A 19,819-nucleotide genomic window follows, 5' to 3' on the forward strand; every position below is an offset into this window, starting at 1 on the left:
GACCAACAAATTTGCATAGTATGCTGTAGAGGGATCAAATATTTGAATGGTGCTTCATCTCAGAAATTTTGTGTAAGGCTGTCTGAGAGAAGGGCTTTTTCCTGAAGGTGCAGGTTCTGTTTGATCATGCTGTGTTTTGTATGAGGGAGTGTTCATCTGTGGTTCATGCCCTCTAAAGTGGTAAGTTCAGCAGTGTTTACATCTCATTCATCTGGTGGTCATAAACCCTGGCTCTTTGCATGGTGTTTAAATGTCAAATTGGATTAGATCAAAGAGGCTCCCTTAATTTTGTAGAAAAGTGGTCAGAGAGCTGTTTATCTCGATTGAATGAGAGCTACTTTATCATTCTTTTTTATTCTGTTTAAGCATTAAAGGCTGAAATACTTCATGGGAAAGTGAAGTATGTGTGTTTGTGTGAAGTGCCATCAAACTGGTTCCAATTTATTGCAATCCTATAAATTAATGATCTCCAAACATCCTGTTGTTCAGCTTTGCTCAGGTCTTGCAAACTGAGGGGACCAGGGCTTCCTGGAATAGCTGTCTTTAATTGATTCCTAAAATCAGTTGAAATTTAGTAGTCCTGTCATCTGAATTAGGATTGCTACTGGCTATGTAGCATGTACTGGGCTGGATCCTGTAGTTTTCCCACCTTGGGAGATGTGTTCCAGTTCTGTTGAGAGTAGAGTTTCTTGGACATACCCTGTTCTAAATCATATAGTAATTGACGTAGTCATTCCAAATCTCTTTGAGGCCTTAAAATATAACCTGAAATGTGGTGTCCTTCCTTTTTTAAGGCATTATTGATGAAGATTGATGCTTTTCATTATATTCAGCTGGGAACTGTGTACAGGTGAGTTGGACTACTCCTGCGTTTTTGCCCAATCTTCATTATGAGTGGGGATACAGCAGAGTCATGTGTCAATGTGGTAGCAGTGTAATCCCATCAGATGGGCTCCCATGCTGCACAGTCCTCTGCTGGAGAGAACATTGAAGTGCAGTTAAGATGCTTTTAAAGGCTGAGCCTATCAAATCTGTTCTTCAGCTTGCGGTCTGAGGAGAGCTGACTGGCCAAGTAGTGCTGCTGACTAATATCCTTGCTTCCAGATGTTAAACTGTGCAGGAAGACTGCTAAAAATACTTGACTGTTTAGTTGTTGTTCTTATAAAAAGCTGCATCAATGCTAGTTTTTACATCCATTAAGAGTCTGTTTTTTGTGTTAATGTTTGGACTTCAGTAAGAAATAGATTCAGTAGCTTTTTACAGTATTCAGATTTAAGGAAAGATTTAGCTATATCCAAAGAAATTGTTAAATTGTGTTTAACTTTCAGAAAAGAAGAGTCACTGAGGCTTTTGGCTATCTGTTTTTAAATTCAATACTTCTCGGTATGCAGCTCTTCATTAAATAAATTGCAACCCATCTCATCACTTAAAATGTTGAATACCCAAGATCTTCAGAGTCAAACTGCCCATTATGTCTTTTCTGTGCACACTGTGCAGCTCCAAAATGGAGCAAATAACTCTTCTTACCCTAGGGCCATTTCAGCTTAGGAAAACAGCAAGAATGGAGAGTGCCTCCTCCTCCTCCATGCTGTGGAACCATACCAAACTGAAGGGTGGGTGGGTTTGAAAGGCCATTCCCTGCAGCTGCTGTGTAAAAATAAACAAACAGCCCTAGGGTGGCCAGACCGTCCCGGGCTCCCGGGAATGTCCCGGTTCTGGCCCCCTATTCCCACCTCCCGGGCTGGCTATACCGGGACCATTAGAGATCCCGGTTTAGCCGGCGGGCCGAGCGTGGGGTCAGGGAAGGTGGCGAGTGAGGGACCGAGCGTCCCTGCGCGTGCGCACGGCGGTGTGGCGGGCTCTGCGCATGCTTGCTTCCCGCCCCCTCCCCGTCTTCAGGAGCTCTGCCGCCTGCCAGCTGTCCCGCTGCCCGCCGCCGCCACGTGCGCTGAGAGCGGCCATTTGCAAGGAGCAGGCTGGCCCAGCCTGCTCCTTGCAAATGGCCGCTCAGCGCGCGTGGCAGCGGCGGGCAGCGGGCCGCAGAGCTGGGCTTTCACCTCGGCGCCTGCTGCTTTCCGCCCGAGAGCAGCAGCAGCAGCAGCCCCGCGCCTCCTCGCCCACCTACCTGCCGCTGGAGCAGCCGCCGGCCGGCCCCAAAGGGCTGCAGTCGCTCAGCGCCGAGCCTTCTCCTGCCGCCGCCCTGCAGGAGCCTTCTAAGGCAAGTATGAGACCAGAGTAGACAGCGCGTCCCGGCAAACGGGGGGGGGGGGGGGGTAAGATGCAACACCGAAGAGGGGACTTCTCCTTCGTGCTAACATTAGGGTCTGCTTTGTTTAATTCATGCTCCTCCTTAAATTGGGGGCTCAAAAATCCCCAGTACTTCAGATAGAGTCACACGGCCCTCCAGAGTGGGGGAAAGGCCCTTTCACTACCGCCCCCTGCCCAGCGTGGCCTCCTGGCTGCGCCCCCCCCCCCAAAAAAACCCGCGCATATCCAGAGAAGGGAGAGAACCCCGCCTTGGGCTGCACTCGGGAGAGGACCCGACATTGCCCCGGCTGGGTAGGATCCGAACCAGACGGCAAAAGGAGACAGGCCACAGCTAGGGATGGAAAAGCAGAGGCGCTCCCCGGCGACAGCCAGCCCAGAGACCACAGGTACTCTTCCTGCCTAGTCGGTACCGTCCGGGCAAGGGCGGCTCTCTCATGCGGGGAGCAGCGATCATGGAACTGATCTGACCCCCCAATTAAGTTCAGCTGGCTGGCCTTCATCCCTTCCCTCCTCCTCCTTCCATTCTGTCTGCGGGTGCGTTTTCTCCCCCTCTTCTTTCCTTCCCTCCCTCCCAATAAGCAGCACCTCGGCCTGTTGACGCGGCTGGAGAGTTTAAGAGGCAATGTGCACCTCTGCGGCCCTGGGCAGGAAGTGGCTGGCGAGCCCTAATGGCAGCTAGTCACTCGAGCGCCGCACAAGCTGAGGCATTTTCATTCAAATTGTGCCCGGCACGAGCGCCAGGCGGGCTTCTTGGGCTGCCGCCGCAATTAGAGCTGGAGGGCCCCATTCAAAGCGAGCAGCGGGAGCTGCTGCAGCCGCCGCCATGGCGACTGCAAGGAGGAGGAAAAGCGCGGGAGAGCCGGGGCTGGTGAGTGAGAGGCTGCGGCGGGTTAGAGAGGCTCCGAGGGCATCTCGAAGGGAGTGCTGCCTCTCGGCCCCTCTTCCCTCCAGCGCCGCCTCTCCCCGCTTTGTGCCCAGGGAGATAAAGAAGTCGAGCGCGTTCGAACTAAGTAACACCCCCAGCAACAAGTCCGAAACTTCTCCTCCTCAGGGGAGCAAAGTGTGGCAAGGAGCAAGGCGAGCGCGGCTGCATCCTGCAGGTGGGGTCCCAATGCCCGCATTTTGCTTTGCCGTGTGTGTGTGTGGGGGGGGGAGAGGTTGAGCTCGAGCCCTTTGGCGCCACCAGCTGGGATCTGCCTGCCTGCTCCCTGGCCAGGCGAGGGGAACAAGTGCGCTAGTAACTTTGCAAGCGGCGGGGGTGGGGTCTCCACAGTACCCACGCTTTGCTTTGCTTTGAGGGGAAGAAGCCCTTTGCCACCCAGCAGCTTAGCTGGGGGAACTGATCTGGGGCTACGCTCTGTGTGCGGGGGTAGGGTGCGTGCCAATGCCTGGGCCGCCAGCCTGTGTGGAAAGCTGCCTCTTAACTCTGCCTGGTAGGGAGGAGAAGATGAGAGGAGCTGGCTGGAGGCAGCTTGTCCAGGTCTAACCCTGGCAACAACAACTCCAGAGAATGGCCCAGGAAGAGGTAGAGCGTGGGTGGGAGAGAGAAAGAACAGACTCCTGTTTGTATGCATGTTCTCTCTCTCATTTTTGTTGCCTTAACTAGCCCAACAAACTAGCTGTTAGGAGAGCCTTGCAATTCCCCCCACCCTATGACACTGGCCCTCCTCCCTTTCAGCTACTGTGATCACATTTTTAGAAGTATTTATTAAGTGGCACCAGGCAACAAATCTCCCTTGCTTCCAAAGTCACAGCCTTTGATCTAGTCTGCTTGTTGTTTTTCTCTCCTCCCGAGCGAGGACTGTGGGGGAGCGGGAGAGGGGATGCAAAGTGTTCCTTTTCACAGAATGCAAGCTTTTATTGCTGTAATAAGAAATGTAAATGCCCCATGGGGAAAAAAAAGTCTTTCTTAAGAGTCTGGTCTGGGGGTTATCCTGGTTTAGTTTTGCGCCCTGTAGCCAACTCCAAACGTCAAGGGTGATCGTCTCTGTGCTGGCTATTCGGTAGACTTGGAGCTTTGTGACTGGTTGCAGTTCTTTATTGCGCCTTTGTTTAAATGGTAATGACAAGGAAAAAGGAAAGGTTCCCTGTGCAAGCACCGGTCGCTTTCCTCCTCCTCCTCCTCGCCCTCCCACTTTTCTCTTCTCCCTCCCTCCCTCCCTCCCGCAGGGGCCGGCGCTGCCTGCTTGGGTGTGAAAGAACCTCCGCCTTCCCTGCCTCCCCTGCCGTGCCATCCCTCCCTGACCCCCCCTCCCCCGTCGTCGATGAGTGAGCGAAGGAGCAGAGCGAGGCAGCCCAGGGCTGGGGTGGGGGGCTTGTGAGCGGTGGCGGCAGCGCTGAGGCCAGGCGAGGCTGAGGGAAAGGTGCCCCTATCCTTCATTATTTCCTAGGGAGGGAAGGGATTTAAAAGATGTGCGGTCCCTTTAAATGTGGCCATAACTCCCTTGAAGTTCAATTGTTTGTCACACCCTTGTTCCTGGCTCCACCCCCAAAGTCTCCTGGCTCCACCCCCAAAGTCCCCAGATATTTCTTGAATTGGACTTGGCAACCCTAAGGGGGGTGGGATATTTGGGGTGGATGCGGGTGGGCGGGGAGAAGCTTTCTCCGTGGCGTTGGCACATCAGACCGCGGATTAGACCTCTCAGTTCTGGTAAACACCATTATATAGAAGAAGTGTGTGTGTGGAGGGGGAGAAGCAGAATTGTATGGACTTAAGAAGAGACTGCTTAGTTTGAAGTGCTCCCCCTCCCTCCGTGTGCTTGTTAATGATTTCTGTTCGAAAATGTATAGGCTAGGGCAGCAGGCTTTAGAGTGAGTATTTTATCATTGTTTGTTTTGTAGCTTTTTGCCTTCTTGGTGAGGAGCTGCTACATAGGATACCCAGTGCAGCCTTCCAGGCAACATGCAGTCCTGTATGTTAAAACTTAAGTGTGCGTGCCCCCCCCTCCGGGGGTGTTGTGTGTGTGCATGTTGTTTTGTTTTCTCAAACTCAGGCTTTGGACCGCAGGCTCTTGTCCCTCAATTGTCAACCAACCCTTTCCCCTCCCCACAACACAATTACTTCTGTTAAATACAAAGCCTGCATGGAGGTTATGTATATTTCATAAGATCAACAGCACAGCATGAAAACCTCTCTAACCTAGATTTGTCTGTTTGCTACAGCAAGAAAGTGCACCCTTTTAGAGTGTGTTTGTGTGAGAGAGAAATAGAGGAGGCAAAATGTTTGGGAGTATTTGAGACTACAGCTGCCTTTTAAGATTGTAGTCAACTGAGAGCAGCCAGCAGAAATGGTGCTAATAATGAGGATCATGCATTTTGGGCAACATTTTAATGAAAGAAGAATTTTGTTGAAACTGTAGAATTTGCTGTATTTAATCAGTCTTTTATAGCTAACTGTTTAGTCAGATTCTTAAATTGCAGGGCTTTATCTGCATGGTCTACTGATTTAATTTCTGTGGTTTACAGAGTTTTCTAAAGTAATCTGGTTTTGAAATTTTTAAAGTTCCCTACTTTTAGTAATGTGCACCTTTACACTTTCGCCACTAGTTCAGCAGTTAACACTTACAACTGGTGTGCATAGTGTTTTGTATAAGGAGTTTAAAGCTCTCCAAATTGTCTGATGTGCAGTTTTTGTTCCCAGATGTGAGGTGTATTGAAAGTGCACTGTTTGTTCACAAAACATCTGTTGATCTGAAAAATGAAATTTAATAGAGCCAAATAGAATAGAGCATCAATACATCCCAGCACACTGGGAACTGCCTATATAAATCATGATTGATTTTTTTTACGCAGCATGCTCTTAAGAGCTACATTATACAACTGAGGAAGCAAACAAAATCTATGTTTCTTTATTTAGGCCGTGATCAGGCATATTAAAGAATGCACTTTCCACCCACGTTCATTGCACTTTCCAACTGGGCTTTGCCAGTTTGCACAATGAAACCCAACTGGAAAGAGCATTGAAAGTGCATTAGTTTGCAGCCTTATTTTGTTTAACTTACAGCCATTGTTCCTTCTAAGCTGTGGAATCTTGTGAGCAAAAATTCTGCCTCATAAGCTACTGGAATTAAAGTGAGCAAGTGATTTAGCTACTGCATAAATTAGTTTGCTCTTGGACTATATTTCCTGAGCTAATACAAAAATGTGTGAGCAGGAGGCTAAAAAACGGAGCTAGCTCACACTAACTCAGCTTAGAGGGACTATTTCTCAAGAGCTTGATGTCATGTCTGACTGAAATTCAATACCAACTCAAACATGTTACTGTACTGAACTATGAATGACATATTTCACTAGAAGATTAAATGGAGACACCTAAAAGAAGAGTTGGATTTATACCCTGTCCTTCGCTTGTCTCAGAGCAGTTTACAATCTCCTTCCCTTCCTCTTCCCACAACAAGCACAGAGGTAAAGTGAGGCTGAGAGAGCTCTGAGAGAACTGCTCTTGAGAGAGCAACTCTAAGAGCTGTTGCATGTGGAGAAGCAGGGAATCAAACCCAGTTCTCCAGATTAGACTCCACTGCTCTTAACCATTATTCCAAACGGGTTTGTCTGGTTCTGAAGTATCAACTACTATTCATGTTTCCGGCGGTGATATTTGGGGGAAATGACATCACAGGAAGTGCTGTCAAAGGAGGTGATGTCACTTCCTGCTTCTGGCAGGTGGCGCGGGGGAAATGATGTCACAGGAAGTGATGTCACTTCCTGCTTCCGGCAGGTGGCGCGAGGGGAAATGATGTCACAGGAAGTGATGTCACTTCCTGTTTCCGGCAGGTGGCGGGGGAAATGATGTCACAGGAAGTGATGTCACTTCCTGTTTCCGGCGGTGGCATGCCGTCGCCGGAAGTGACGTCACTTCCTGTTTCCGGCGGTGGCATGACGTCACCAGAAGTGACGTCACTTCCTGTTTCCGGCGGCGCGCGCGCTTCGCGCGCGCGCACCCCTACCTTCCCCCCCCCCCTAAGGTGTCCCTGGCTGGCCTTCAGACATTATGGCCACCCTAAACAGCCCCCTTGTAGCATGTAGTCTGGCCTTCAGTCTGTTATGTCTTGTTGTCATTAAAATTGTGCATTAAGTAGATCCTTGTAGTGACTCATCCATCCTGGCAAGATGGTTTGTATAGGAACAAAAAAGTAAAACAGATCTTTAATAGAACCAATGTGATGCCATAGAACTGTTGGACTAGGATCCGAGAGACCAGAATTTAATTCCTCATGCAGCTGTGAAGCTCTTTGGGTGACACCAGGTGGACCAGTCATGCACAGCCAGTCTCTTCCCCCCGCCTTACATTATTGTTGTAAAAACAAAGTGTGGTGGCAGAAATCATGAGTTCCTTGGTGGATGGGTGTGTGGGATAAAAACATAGGAATGTCTTGCTGCAAATTGTAATGGCATCTGCTCCCTGTACCCTGCTACTTAATTCCAAAAGGAGGAGGGCAAGCTGATTTCTTCTTATTGTCTTTTTTGAATTTTAATTAAATTTTAATTAATTAAGAGTTTTAATTAAATATGTTTCAATGTTTTGTTTTATAAGCTGCCTTAGGCTGCTTTCTGGAAAGGTGGCATAAAAATGTTTTCCATAAATAAATGAATGAATGAATGAATGAATGAATGAACAGCAAGGAAGCAAAGTGGAAGGAGTCTGCAGTAGGAGGAGGAAATCTGCCCAAATTTCTCTCTGCTTTGGTCTTTGGAGCCAAGCAGTAGGATACAAGCAAACGTCCTTATGAAGGCCAACCTCCCTAATCTTCTTGCCATTAAGGTGGGACTGATTGGGCAGATCTGTTACAAAGAGTAAAATACTGCAAACAATATAATAGCTATGTGGTGTAACAGCAACAGATACACAAACCCCAGGTGTTAATAAATTATATTCCAAATGCCTTTGAAATATTTGTGGGAGGAGAGATTCTCTAGCTTTTCCCACATCTTTATACTACCGCTAAGCCTTGGAAGAACCAATCTGACAACTTCCTTACTGCTGAAAGGAAGCAGGAGTGACAAATCTTGTTAAGCAGATGCTTGGTAACTCCCCCCCCCCCCCCGGCTAATTGCTGAGTGGCAGCTCTAATCATGACTTTCATTGTGCATTAGAATTTTTTCCTGTACTTGTAAGTCAGGCTGAACGCTATTAAGGTGGAGAAGGAATCTGATTTTGAATACTATCTTCTCATCTCTTCACTTACAAAATGACAATAAAAACAGGGAGGGGGGATTGCTTTTTGTTGGGAAGCCTGACATTCTTACAGCTGAGGGCCTCAAATAATAAAGGATAATTAATTTTCACAGAAGAAATGCAATTTTAAGATGTGCAATCTGTTCTTGTTTGGCAGGGCATAGTGTTCCTTGCACAATCCCTGACGCCAGCTAATGGCAGACATATTCTGAGTAGTTAAAGCTGGCCCATTGCTTTGTAAAAAAAGAGAAAACTGGAAGGGCTCTTGTGTAGAATCTTCATAGTGCCATGGGAGAGCTACCTAAAATGTTTTGCTTGGCTTTGGCACTGAAGCTGTTGTTGTTGTTGTTGCCAGAGGACTGAGTGTCGTCCCAGATGAGGAAGTTATTGCCATGTATGATGGATCCCACGTCCCATTGGAACAAATGAGTGACTTCTATGGAAAGGTAAAAGTACAAACTTTTATCCTAGGATGAAATAAAGTTTCCATAGGACAACATAATTAGGTTTTATGTGCTTACTTGTCTGTGTTGCTGTGTATCAGGGACCATGTCTGTGTTGAACTTGTGGGAGCTCCTGAAAGACTGAGGAATCATAAAATACCTGCTATGGGGAAGGTTCTAATGTTTGATGGTTCTAAGCCAGCATCCCCCTGTGATGGGGCAGCTATTTCCTACAGGTGCAAAGCACTGCAGACCCTGCTCCAGCAAGATCAAGGAAAGTCAAGATTAACTGTCTGCTTTTGGGAATATGCAGTGGGTACCATAATGCTCGTGGGCATAGGGTCACCAACTCTGAGCTGAGAAATTCCTGGAAATTTGGGGGTAGAGCCTGAGGAAGGTGGAGTTTGGGGAGGGAGCTCAACAGGGATGTGATGCCCATAGAGTCCGTCATCCAGAGCTGCTGTTTTCTCCAGAGGAACTACCGCATTTTTCGGACCATAAGGCGCTCCGGACCATAGGACGCACCTTCCTCCTGGGGGGCGATCCGCTGCCTCCGCCTCCGATCCCGGCGCTTCTCCTGCGCCTGCCTGCCTGGCTACAGCTTCTTCCAGCAAGTGCTGGGATCGCTCCACGCTGCCCCCACTGCAAACCCAGAGCTTTGTGAGCGCCGGCTGCGGAGAGGGCAGCGTGCTTCCTCCGTGCCTGTCTGCCTGGCTCCAGCTCTGACGCTTACAGCAAGCGCCAGGATCGCTCCCTCCACCCTCCGATCCCAGCGCTTGGTTTAAGCATCAGAGCTGAAGCCAGGCAGACAGGCACGGAGGAAGCACGCTGCCCCCTCCACAGCCGGCGCTCGTGAAGCGCTGGGTTTGCGGAGGGGGCGGGTGCTTCCTCCGTGCCTGTCTGCTTGTCTTCAGCTCTGATGCTTAAAGCGAGCGCTGGGATCGGAGGGCGGAGGGAGCGATCCTGGTGCTTGCTGTAAGCATCAGAGCTGGAGCCAGGCAGACAGGCACGGAGGAAGCACGCTACCCTCTCCGCAGTTGGCGCTCACGAAGCGCTGGGTTTGGGTGGGGGCAGCATGGAGTGATCCCAGCGCTTGCTGGAAGAAGCTGGAGCCAGGCAGGCGCGGGGGAAGCGCCGGGATCAGAGGCGGACTCAACGGATTGCCCCCCCCCCTCGGAGGAAGGTACCTTCGCTCCATAAGACGCAAACACTTTCCCCCCACTTTTTTTTGGGGGGGGGGGAAGTGCGTCTTATGGTCCGAAAATACGGTAATTTTTCTAGTATGAAGATCAGTGCTAATGCTGGGACAACTCCAGGCCACACCTGGAGGTTGGCAAACATACATAGGGACCATGTTAGGGATCATTGTTATATTCTGGCTTTGGAGAAGCCTGTATCCTAGCCTTACCACTCTCCACTGTGTGGAGTTTTTGATCCACACGGGAGCTACTCATGCTGATTAGGTATAAGGATAATTCAACATAAAAGGCATTCTTGTATCCCTGATGAAGCCTCAAGTCCTTTTTTTGTCTGCCTCTTCTTGTCTACAGACTTAAATGGGAAATAGTAAAAACTTAAGTTTTGTTAAACCTTCTTGACTTTTATGGCATGTGTTTGAGTCCTGTGTGGTTGTTCACAGAGTTCGCAAGGTAACACCATGAAGCAGTTTATGGATATCTTCTCCTTACCTGAGATGACTCTCCTGTCTTGCGTAAATGAGTATTTCCTGAAAAACAACATAGACTATGAGCCCGTTCATCTCTACAAAGATGTGAAGGTATTGATCCATTTGACCATCTCTCATTGAATATGAAGCTATTTTCTCTTGTCATCAGCTGCATCTTTCAGTGTGCTGACTTAGCTATTTGCTAACCATCCTGTTCCTGCAGTTCTACATCTATTGCAAAACTAATGGGGAGGGGTGTGCCTCTGTGTGTATATATAAATGTAATATGTAAAAAAAAAAATCATATGCCAAACATTAGTACCTTACCCTATTTATAGTTGTTCTATAAATTCTGATATAGGAGTAATGATTGAGAGACAAAATGATCACTCATTCTCATTGTTAGAAAAATCTGGGTTACTGAAAACACATGAAACATCTCTGCAGCTGTAAGAGCTGGAGACTGGTTTTGCTAAAATGAGTTTGAAAAGTGTGTGGGAAATATCTGGTGAAATCAGGCTTGTGCTTTTGTACAAGTAGCTGAGTATTTTTTAACAAGATGCAGTGCAATTGTGACATCTTACAGAAAAGTGTTTTTATCTTGCCAGCATTGTGTTTAAATGACGCCAGAGAAAATTTGCTTCCAAACATGCAACCATTGACTTTGATTGGGTGTCATTTCACTTTGAAGGCAGTGAAGCCTTTAGTCAAGTTTACTAAGTAGTGAAGAACTGTGACTTTAAATTTTAGTTTTTAAAGATTTTTTCCAAATATATTTCATTTAATGTATTTTATTTAAGTTGTAAGTTGCCTTGAGCTCTGGATGGAAGAAAGGTGACTTAATATTTTAAATAAATAAAGCATGTAGAACTCTTTAACCCAAAGACTTGAGTCCAGCAGCAAAAAGCTGTGGTTTATAAAAACATTTGCAGGGGGGAAAATACAGAATGGAATTCAGTCTTCCGGGTTGCCTGTGTTTCCTGCTGCTCCTTTCTCTAAAGTCTGGAAGCATCCTTTCCCACCAATGTCAACTTTTGCAGTGTTCTCTGCCTCATGTTCTAGACCTAGCAGCCGACCCTGAATATTTGTATAAAACAAGCCAAAGACAGAAGAGGGAAGATGTCCCATTCATTAATGCTTTATTGTAAGTGAGAGAGCTTTCAGTATGGCACCCTTACTGCCATTTTGCATTCATCTCCCTGTTAGGACTCAATCAGAGATGTCCACATCAAAGGAATAATGTACCGAGCAATTGAAGCAGATATTGGTAAGCGTGAGTGGGGTTTTTATGGAGGGGGGGCCTTCATTTTTCTCTCATGCTTAAGATTTTAGAATCATTATTACAGTACAGGGGTGGCCAAACCGTGGCTCAGGACCCCCATGTGGCTTTTTCACACATACTGTGTGGGTCTTGAATTCCCCAACACCCTGCTTGGAGAAGGCATTTGTCTCTTTAAATCATTTCTCCAAGCCAAGCCAGCCAGCGGTTTTGGGAATGCATTTAAAGTTAAAGTTGCTTTCTTTCCACTTCTGCCTTCCTCTCCCTCAAACATCTGACGTTCATGTCTTGGGGCTCTCAAACATCTGACACTTATTCCATGCGGCTCTTATGTTAAGCAAATTTGGCCACCCCTGTTATAGTAGTGATGTCTTGGGCTTTCGCAAGCATTCACTGCAATGTGGTTGCCAAAATTGTGTCTACAAATGCCCCTCTTCCAATGCACATCACGTTTAAAGGGCTCCAGTTTCTTTCCATCCCTTTAAGCTGTGGAGTCTTGTGAGCAAAAATTCTACTTCGTGAGCTGCTGGCATTAAAGTTGTGAGTGAGCAATTTGGCAGCTGCATAAATTAGTTTGCTCTGGGGCCGCCATTCCTGACCGAAGACAAAAGTGTGTGTGCTGGAGGCTAAAAAACTGCGCTAGCTCACAGTAACTCAGCTTAGAGGGAACACTTAGAGGGAAGTAATGAAGGACAGCTTTTTATGAACCAGGATCACCACAGGGTTTTGTGGGGAAGCATGTTCAGTGTGGCAGGCCTTTTTCTATAGCCGGAAGTGGTCATCTTGAATTAACATTAGATTATTTGCCTAATGTGATAGTTTATAGTAGCAAGAGGGAGACTGTGACTGGCTCAAGATCACCCAGTGACCTTCAGCACTTCAGTGGGGATGTAAATTTGGGTCTCCAGGGTTCCAGTAATCACTACATATGCCAGCTCATGAGGGACCTTTAATTCTCTCATGCTTGTATAGGCAAGGAGACAATACCCTTCATTTAACAACATATATATGACAAACCACAAGTGTGGTGAATTGTCTTGCAGTTTATCTTGCACACCATATATGAGCAATTTTATTGTTCTTCCCAATGCTTTAGAGTTCTAGCGTCTTAGCATAAAAGATGTTCTCTCAAATGTTTAGACAAAAAAGAAATAGTATGCAGATAAAAATGCTTCAAAAAGTCATGCTGTCTCTGGAGTCCAGGTTTCCAGTCTGTTGTAGATATAAACTTTTTGTTTCCTTTTAAACAACTTCTAACATTTTGCAGGCTTTATTTAGAGTACTGGCCTTGCCTGCAAGCTGGTTTCTTACATCATTTCAAAGCTTCAGAAATATTCTTAGGTGCTGAATGCATGCCTCTTTCCTCAGCAGTGACTGATTGCAGCCCATATACCTCTGCAAGGCAAACTGAGAACCAATATGGTGTAATTAGGGCTTTTGAGCAGGCACACAGTTCTGGCTGGCTTAGTATCAGGGGTGTGTGTCCTAATATGCAAATGATTTCCTGCTGGACTTTTTCTACAGAAAAACCTTGTATGAAACCATGGTGTTGTCAGGGGGTGTGGCCTAATATGCAAATGAGTTCCTGCAGGGCTTTTGGTGGGGGGTGTAATAGTTGCAGTATTGGACTGTGAAGGCCTGGATTCAAATCCCCTTTCAGCTGGGTGACCTTAAGCTAAGATAAATGACTTGATCAACCTAAGTCACAGGTTGGTTATGATGATAAAATGGGGAAGATCACTGCATATATGCCATCTTGGACTCCTTGGAAGGAAGAGCAGGATAAAAATATACTAGATGTATTGTGGTCCATGCTTCCATGTAAGTGACTTTGACTTCCATTAGAGCCCAAAGCCTAGTTTCTAAGAATTAATGTCTGATTTTAAGAACAAACATCCTTAAGAACAAAGAATCCTTAAATATGATACCTTCTGTTCACAGTAATGCAGTTAACATAATTTTTTTTGGTCAGTGTCCCAGCACAACTGATATTGGGGCTATGTACAATTGATTTGTAAAGTGCTGTATTTAAGAAATTCCATAGAATTACAACAGGCATACAAGAGACATCTTATTTGATGGGGTCTTTAGTAATAGTGTAGAGGCATTAAGCCTATGGATGCTCATTGTTCCCTTCCATATGAACTTTCTCTGTGGTAAATCACCAAAACTGTTTAAATTTTACTGATGCTATTGTAATTCAGATGCTACAATCGTGACTGGGAATGACAGACAATCCTTAATGTGCTAATGAATATTGCAAAAAAAGTCTTCAACTTTAGTTTGTGTAACTTGGTTTTCCCCCCCCAACCTTCCTTCCCTCTAGAGAAATACATTTGTTATGCGGAGCAGACGCGTGCCGTGCTAGCGAAATTGGCAGATCATGGCAAGAAGATGTTCCTCATCACGAACAGTCCTAGCAGCTTTGTGTAGGTGGCTGGCTTTGTACATGGATTTAACCAAAAAAGCATACTCTCAATGATGACTATCAAATGTCACTTTAAAAAAAAGTCACATTTGTACTTCTGTTATTTGGGTTGATCTTTGCAGGGACAGAGGTATGAAGTTCATAGTTGGGAAAGACTGGCGGGATCTCTTTGATGTAGTCATTGTCCAAGCTGACAAGCCCAACTTCTTCAATGATAAAAGGAGGTGAGTTCCTTCTCCTATAGGTTATGGCATACCCCCCCCACAACACACACACCAGAAGGGCCTGTGTGTCTGTCTTATGGTGTACAGTTAGGCTTCTCTCTCCAGCATGCCACTGCTGTCTGTCAGTTCTGTAGACTAGGCATGAAAACTACATCAAGGCATGGAAGGACCAGGGCTATATATGCTATCAAATGAAGGCTAATCTTGTATTTTTTATTTATGACATTTTTTGTTTTGAAATTTTAAAAAAATACACTGCAATGTGCTTTATCAGTTTTATCATCTAGATCCAGGTTATATATACATACACAGAGACAAGAAAATGGGGGTTTGGGGAGAGCCCTTCCATGTTGTGCAAAAAAGGCAACCATTCAAAAGAGCTGTAAGAAAATTAATAATTTGTGTCTGCTTAAACATTCTTGGGCATAATTCTGTCCAAAAACATTCATCATGTTAAAATAATATTGTTTCACCCTAGAGTGGGGTGGAGGCAGGAAATCATAGTCCATCCATTGCCTTTTCCTACTGCAACTCCATTCATTCTTAAAGCTCCATCTGATCAGTCTGAGGGCATCTGAATTAAGGATTGACCAGTTGTCAGATTAAGTTTCTACTGCAGAGTCTGCTGTTTCAACAGCTTTAAATAGTTCTCACTGTGTGACTTCAAAGAGATTGTAAAATGATGATGAGTTATTAAACTTCATCATCCATGCAGAAACATTTTTTCTTAATATTGCAGCAGGTTTAATTAAAACAATACCTGCTGGTCTCTTCTATCTAGATAGTCCTTTAAAAAACAGACTATATATTTTACTTATCTTAAAACACTCTGTTTTTTCTTCACACCACATCTGTTCTTCTGAAACTTAAGCCAGTTGTTCATGCATTGTAGAAAGCTGCAGGTTTGCAAGCACTAATTTTCTGATTTTGGGGAGAACTTTGCAGAACTGTTTCGATGCACACATACCCTTAATTGTGTCAACTCTTTGGCATTATTGTCACTGTTGTATGATTGCAGTTCACCTTTTTTTTTTTTTTAGACCATTCCGTAAGGTGAATGAAAGAGGTGTGTTGCTTTGGGATAAAATTAATGAACTGCAAAAAGGACAGATTTACAAGCAGGTAGGGGTATGCATGTGCATTTAATCTATAAAATAAGTCTTTTGTAAAGACATTCTGAAGCTAGAGAGGGTATGGTGTTTACTTGCAAAACACTTAAAGATACTTGAATTGATGCAGTCATGTAGTTGCATTTTGGATGTAGAGTTAGGAGACTTGAGGTCCAGTTTAACCATCTATGAACTTATTGGGTCACCTTGGGTAAGACCCTTTCAGCCTCAGTTCTCAATGTATAGACCAAGATGCTTGTTGCTGGTTGCTAAATTAGCTAGGAGATGCATTTTATTATGTGTTTCTCCCCAAAAGGAACCCTTTTCTTAACATGCTCAATGGAATGGTTGGATGGTTCATAACTCAGTGGCAGAGCATGTGTTTTGTGGATAGAAATCCCAGGTTCAGTTCCCAGCACAGCCAGTTAAGGGGCTGGAATAAGACCAGAGATATTGGTGAGTTGTCATTCAGAGTACTGGGCTACGTGGGCTAGTGTGGTGATGCTCACTGAATGGCACAGGAACCACCTGTGGCTCTTCTGAGCATAACTCCCCAATTTGGCTCCTGTCCCATGTTTCAGGAAAGTAGGCAAGGACCTTGCCCAATGGGGTGTGTAGCTGGCAAGTGGTTCCCACCTTGAAACAGCAGTCACCAGAGGAACAGGTAAGCTGTAAGCTTCCCTGAGTTGCAGGCCTCATGCCAGGAAGTAAATGTGGCTCTTTTGGTTGATGTATGTGGTTCTTTGTGAACCCTGGAGTGGGTACTCCTGGGCTAGTGGCTGGCTTTGTGTATAGCAGTTCTTTATGCTTTATATTAATGTATGCAATAATGAACAGTTTATCTTAGAAATTGGTCTCATGAATTGATTTGAGTGGTTGATACATTACAGCATCCCTAGCTATGGCCCTAGTCCTGGGGATAATTTTCTTTCTCTTCCACCCCCATCATTGTAACCAGATGACTCTGGTATTTGTTCAGTGGTTTGTGCTTACTTGAGCCTGTTGCTTTCAGGATTTCTGTTCCAGAGCTTTTTACCCATTTTATTCTTAAATCTTGAAAAGCTTCTCTGAAAACCAGAATCAAATCCATGCTGCTGGACCATTTTAGGCATTTCAGCAGCAGTGAATAGCTATCTGTGTCCTATCCAAAGTGTAGCTTTTGAACTTGAAGAATTATTTCTTGAAAAACAGAGAAGCAGAACAGTTTGAGGAGTAGACAAACAAATATTCCATCTGGTTGTAGAGCTGTCTCGAGAGACCAGGGAGTATGTTGCCTGAGTTATAAAACCCTAGTTGGGTTTTCATGTGAGAAGAAAGCAGCTCTTCCTCTCAAGGGTATATGCAGCTAGCATGTTAACGGCTCTGTTCATGATTCCTATAACGTTACTGTTTTTTCTGGTTTTATAGGGTAATTTGTATGAATTTTTGAAACTAACTGGATGGAGAGGTTCCAAAGTCTTGTATTTTGGTGATCACATTTACAGTGATTTAGCAGTAAGTAGCTAATTTGTGCCTACTGTGTTGTGAGAACTGGTGATGTCTTTAGGAATGAAATATAGATTATGAAATTACTTTTGAAAAGCAGTGAAGACAAAAGAACACCCTGTTTCTACCACAAGTGCACGTGTGTGTGTGGGAATCCCTGAAGGGATTACTTCTCTGTTCAAAGAAATATAAGCCTCTTTGTTCGTTTGCCACGTAGTTTCAAATTTGTTTAGGACATGCACTCTTGGATAAGCTCCTGACCAAGGCTAGATGGGGGTGACCTAAAATTAGGGAGGATTGTGGGTCAGGTGGTATTTACAGCCTGCTATTATAAGTATTTAAATGGAAAAAGAGTAATCCTCGTCCTAGGATTTCATATATCTTGTGCTGCGTAATGGACATTACTGTGAATTATGGGTTCTTGTAACCTGTTAGCTATTTACAGAATTCTTTGGTCTGGATTCTTTTCAACAAATGAGTCCTCTAGCAATGCTCTGATGTGTTCAAAGCTGAAGGAAGATCTTGATTTGAATAAATCTAGTGTGTTCATCCCCACACCCCACCTCAGATAATAGACAACTGATCTCCACAATGGCTGCTGTACCTGCCTTTTCAGCACTCTGTTATTGCTGCTGTTGAGATTTTGTTCTTTAAAGTGGATGATTCACTTCACTGCTAAACAGTTCAGCGTGATGAATGGAGCAGTAGTACTGTTATGCAGGCTTCAAACTGAAATTGATGCGAGGTCCTTGTTCAGCATGTATATAGAAACCTGGAGGGAGATGTTATGCTGGTCTAAAGAACCATGCTGGCACTGGGATTCATTAAAGCAGCTTGTGATGATGGAGCTAGTGTTGTGTAGTAGTTAAGAGTGTTGGACTAGGATCTGGGAAACCCAGGTTCAAAGACCTACTCTGCCATGGAAGCTCTCTGGGCGACCTTAGGCCAGTCACTCCCAGCCTAGAGTACCTCACAGGGTTCTTGTGAAAATAAAATGGAAGCAAGTAGAATGATGTAAGCCATTTTAGGTTCCCATCAAGGAGAAAAGGAGGGTATAAATGAAGTAAGTAAATCTAAAAATAAGTTGTGTCTCTACCCACACACCCACTTCATCTGCCCATGGATGTTCTAATGTTTGAAATCTGTTCTGCAGTCTGTATGGCTGTGAGTGAGTAGAGTGAATTTTCACGGCAGCACCACCAACTACCAAGATTGTGTACACAGGCTGGGGGGAGGGGAATACAATGGATTTGCTCTGTTTGGTCTGAGATACTATATAATGCACTCCACAACAAAAACCAAATTTGGAGAAGCACAACCCATGTCTCAACTTGGAGATAAGCACTCATCTCACTGGAACAATGAAGCACTTTAAATCTGAAAACCTGTCCAGTGTGGATTCCATTGCAACCTTACAAAGAAGCACTTAGAACTTTTCCAGCACAATCAGTTTTACTTCTGTTTTCTTGTTGAATTCTTATTACTGTGGATTAACACACATTGAAGCTAATTTTCTTTTTAAATAAATAAATCTGAGTCCTGGATACCAAGAAGTTTTGCTCCTCACATATCTGCATCTTTTACAGTCACTATATGTTAAACAGATATGTGAGGAGCAAAACTGCTTAATTTATTTATTTAAAAAGAAAATTAATCAAAATGTGTTTCTTTAAAAAAAAAAACGAAAATCAGAGTAACCTATTTTAAATTAGTCTGAAATATACTTAATTCTCCCACTCTTTGTATGCTGCCAAGTTTGGATTAGCTTCAATGTGTGTTAATCCACAGTAATAAGAATTTTGTTGTGGAGTGCATTATATAGTATCTATGCGGGTGAAGGTGTACACTCTAGAGCATGATGCAAGTCATTTTTTTTTAAAAAAAAAATCCATGGCACTTATTTTCAGGGCAGAAAATATGGTTGAAAAATTCCTTCCACCATATTTAGAGAGTGTCTAGCTTTGCTCTGTATTTATTTCCAACCAAAGAAGCAGGGGAATAGTTGTTGAATCCATCTATCTGTTCATCAGATAAACTCCTCTGTTAGCACCTAACACAAACTCAAGCGTAGTGCATCTGGCTAAGGGTTATAACTCGTGTGTAGTGCATCTGGAGCTCAGCTCTGCAGTGCTGATTGTTAATAATAGCAGCTGTTGTTGGCATTTGAAATTGCTGTGTCGAGTTCCTAGAGATAATATGTTTGTGTGGAACCCCCTTCCTGTTGGGTGTAGAGAAAGAGACTTAGTGGGTGCAGGTTCTGTGAATATTTTTACCATTCCTGAGCCTCACAATCCTTCCCTAATTTCTCATGCCTTTCTAGTCTTAAAACAGTTTTGTAGTATAATCCTGATCAGTAGGTGTTCTCTTTACCCGCTGACACTTGGGCCTGGAGATTCCTCTGTAGCTTTGGAATCTTCTTTGAAGTGTATTATTTCACATTGTTTGCACAATGCTGTTGGTGAGCCACTTAATTTTAATTGCTCTTTGTAAATAAATTGCCCAAATGGTCTTTAGGGTGAAAAAACAGGAATGAACAGGAATAATTACCTTAACCATAACGTATGTTGCAATTCTTGTCGCCAAAATAGGATCTGACCTTAAAACACGGCTGGCGAACTGGTGCCATCATTCCAGAGTTACGAACTGAGATCAAGATCATGAACACACAGCAGTATATTCAGACAATGACCTGGCTGCAAACTCTCACTGGATTACTGGAACACATGCAGGTTAGTGTTGTCGTTT

General features: G+C 44.7%; 1 protein-coding gene across 2 annotated transcripts in view; it reads left to right on the forward strand.

The window, feature by feature from the left end:
- Positions 1-19,819, forward strand: part of NT5DC3 (5'-nucleotidase domain containing 3) — a 57,093-nt gene that overhangs the window by 28,809 nt on the left and 8,465 nt on the right. For both annotated transcript variants that reach the window (XM_060245600.1, XM_060245599.1), the window contains exons 4-12: positions 795-850; positions 8,796-8,886; positions 10,523-10,660; positions 11,756-11,816; positions 14,155-14,257; positions 14,379-14,480; positions 15,521-15,602; positions 16,997-17,083; positions 19,663-19,803. In XM_060245600.1, coding sequence (XP_060101583.1) covers positions 795-850; positions 8,796-8,886; positions 10,523-10,660; positions 11,756-11,816; positions 14,155-14,257; positions 14,379-14,480; positions 15,521-15,602; positions 16,997-17,083; positions 19,663-19,803 — 861 coding nt within the window. The remainder of the gene's footprint in view (positions 1-794; positions 851-8,795; positions 8,887-10,522; positions 10,661-11,755; positions 11,817-14,154; positions 14,258-14,378; positions 14,481-15,520; positions 15,603-16,996; positions 17,084-19,662; positions 19,804-19,819) is intronic.

Source organism: Heteronotia binoei, chromosome 8 (assembly GCF_032191835.1).
Source record: "Heteronotia binoei isolate CCM8104 ecotype False Entrance Well chromosome 8, APGP_CSIRO_Hbin_v1, whole genome shotgun sequence".
NCBI lineage: Eukaryota > Metazoa > Chordata > Lepidosauria > Squamata > Gekkonidae > Heteronotia > Heteronotia binoei.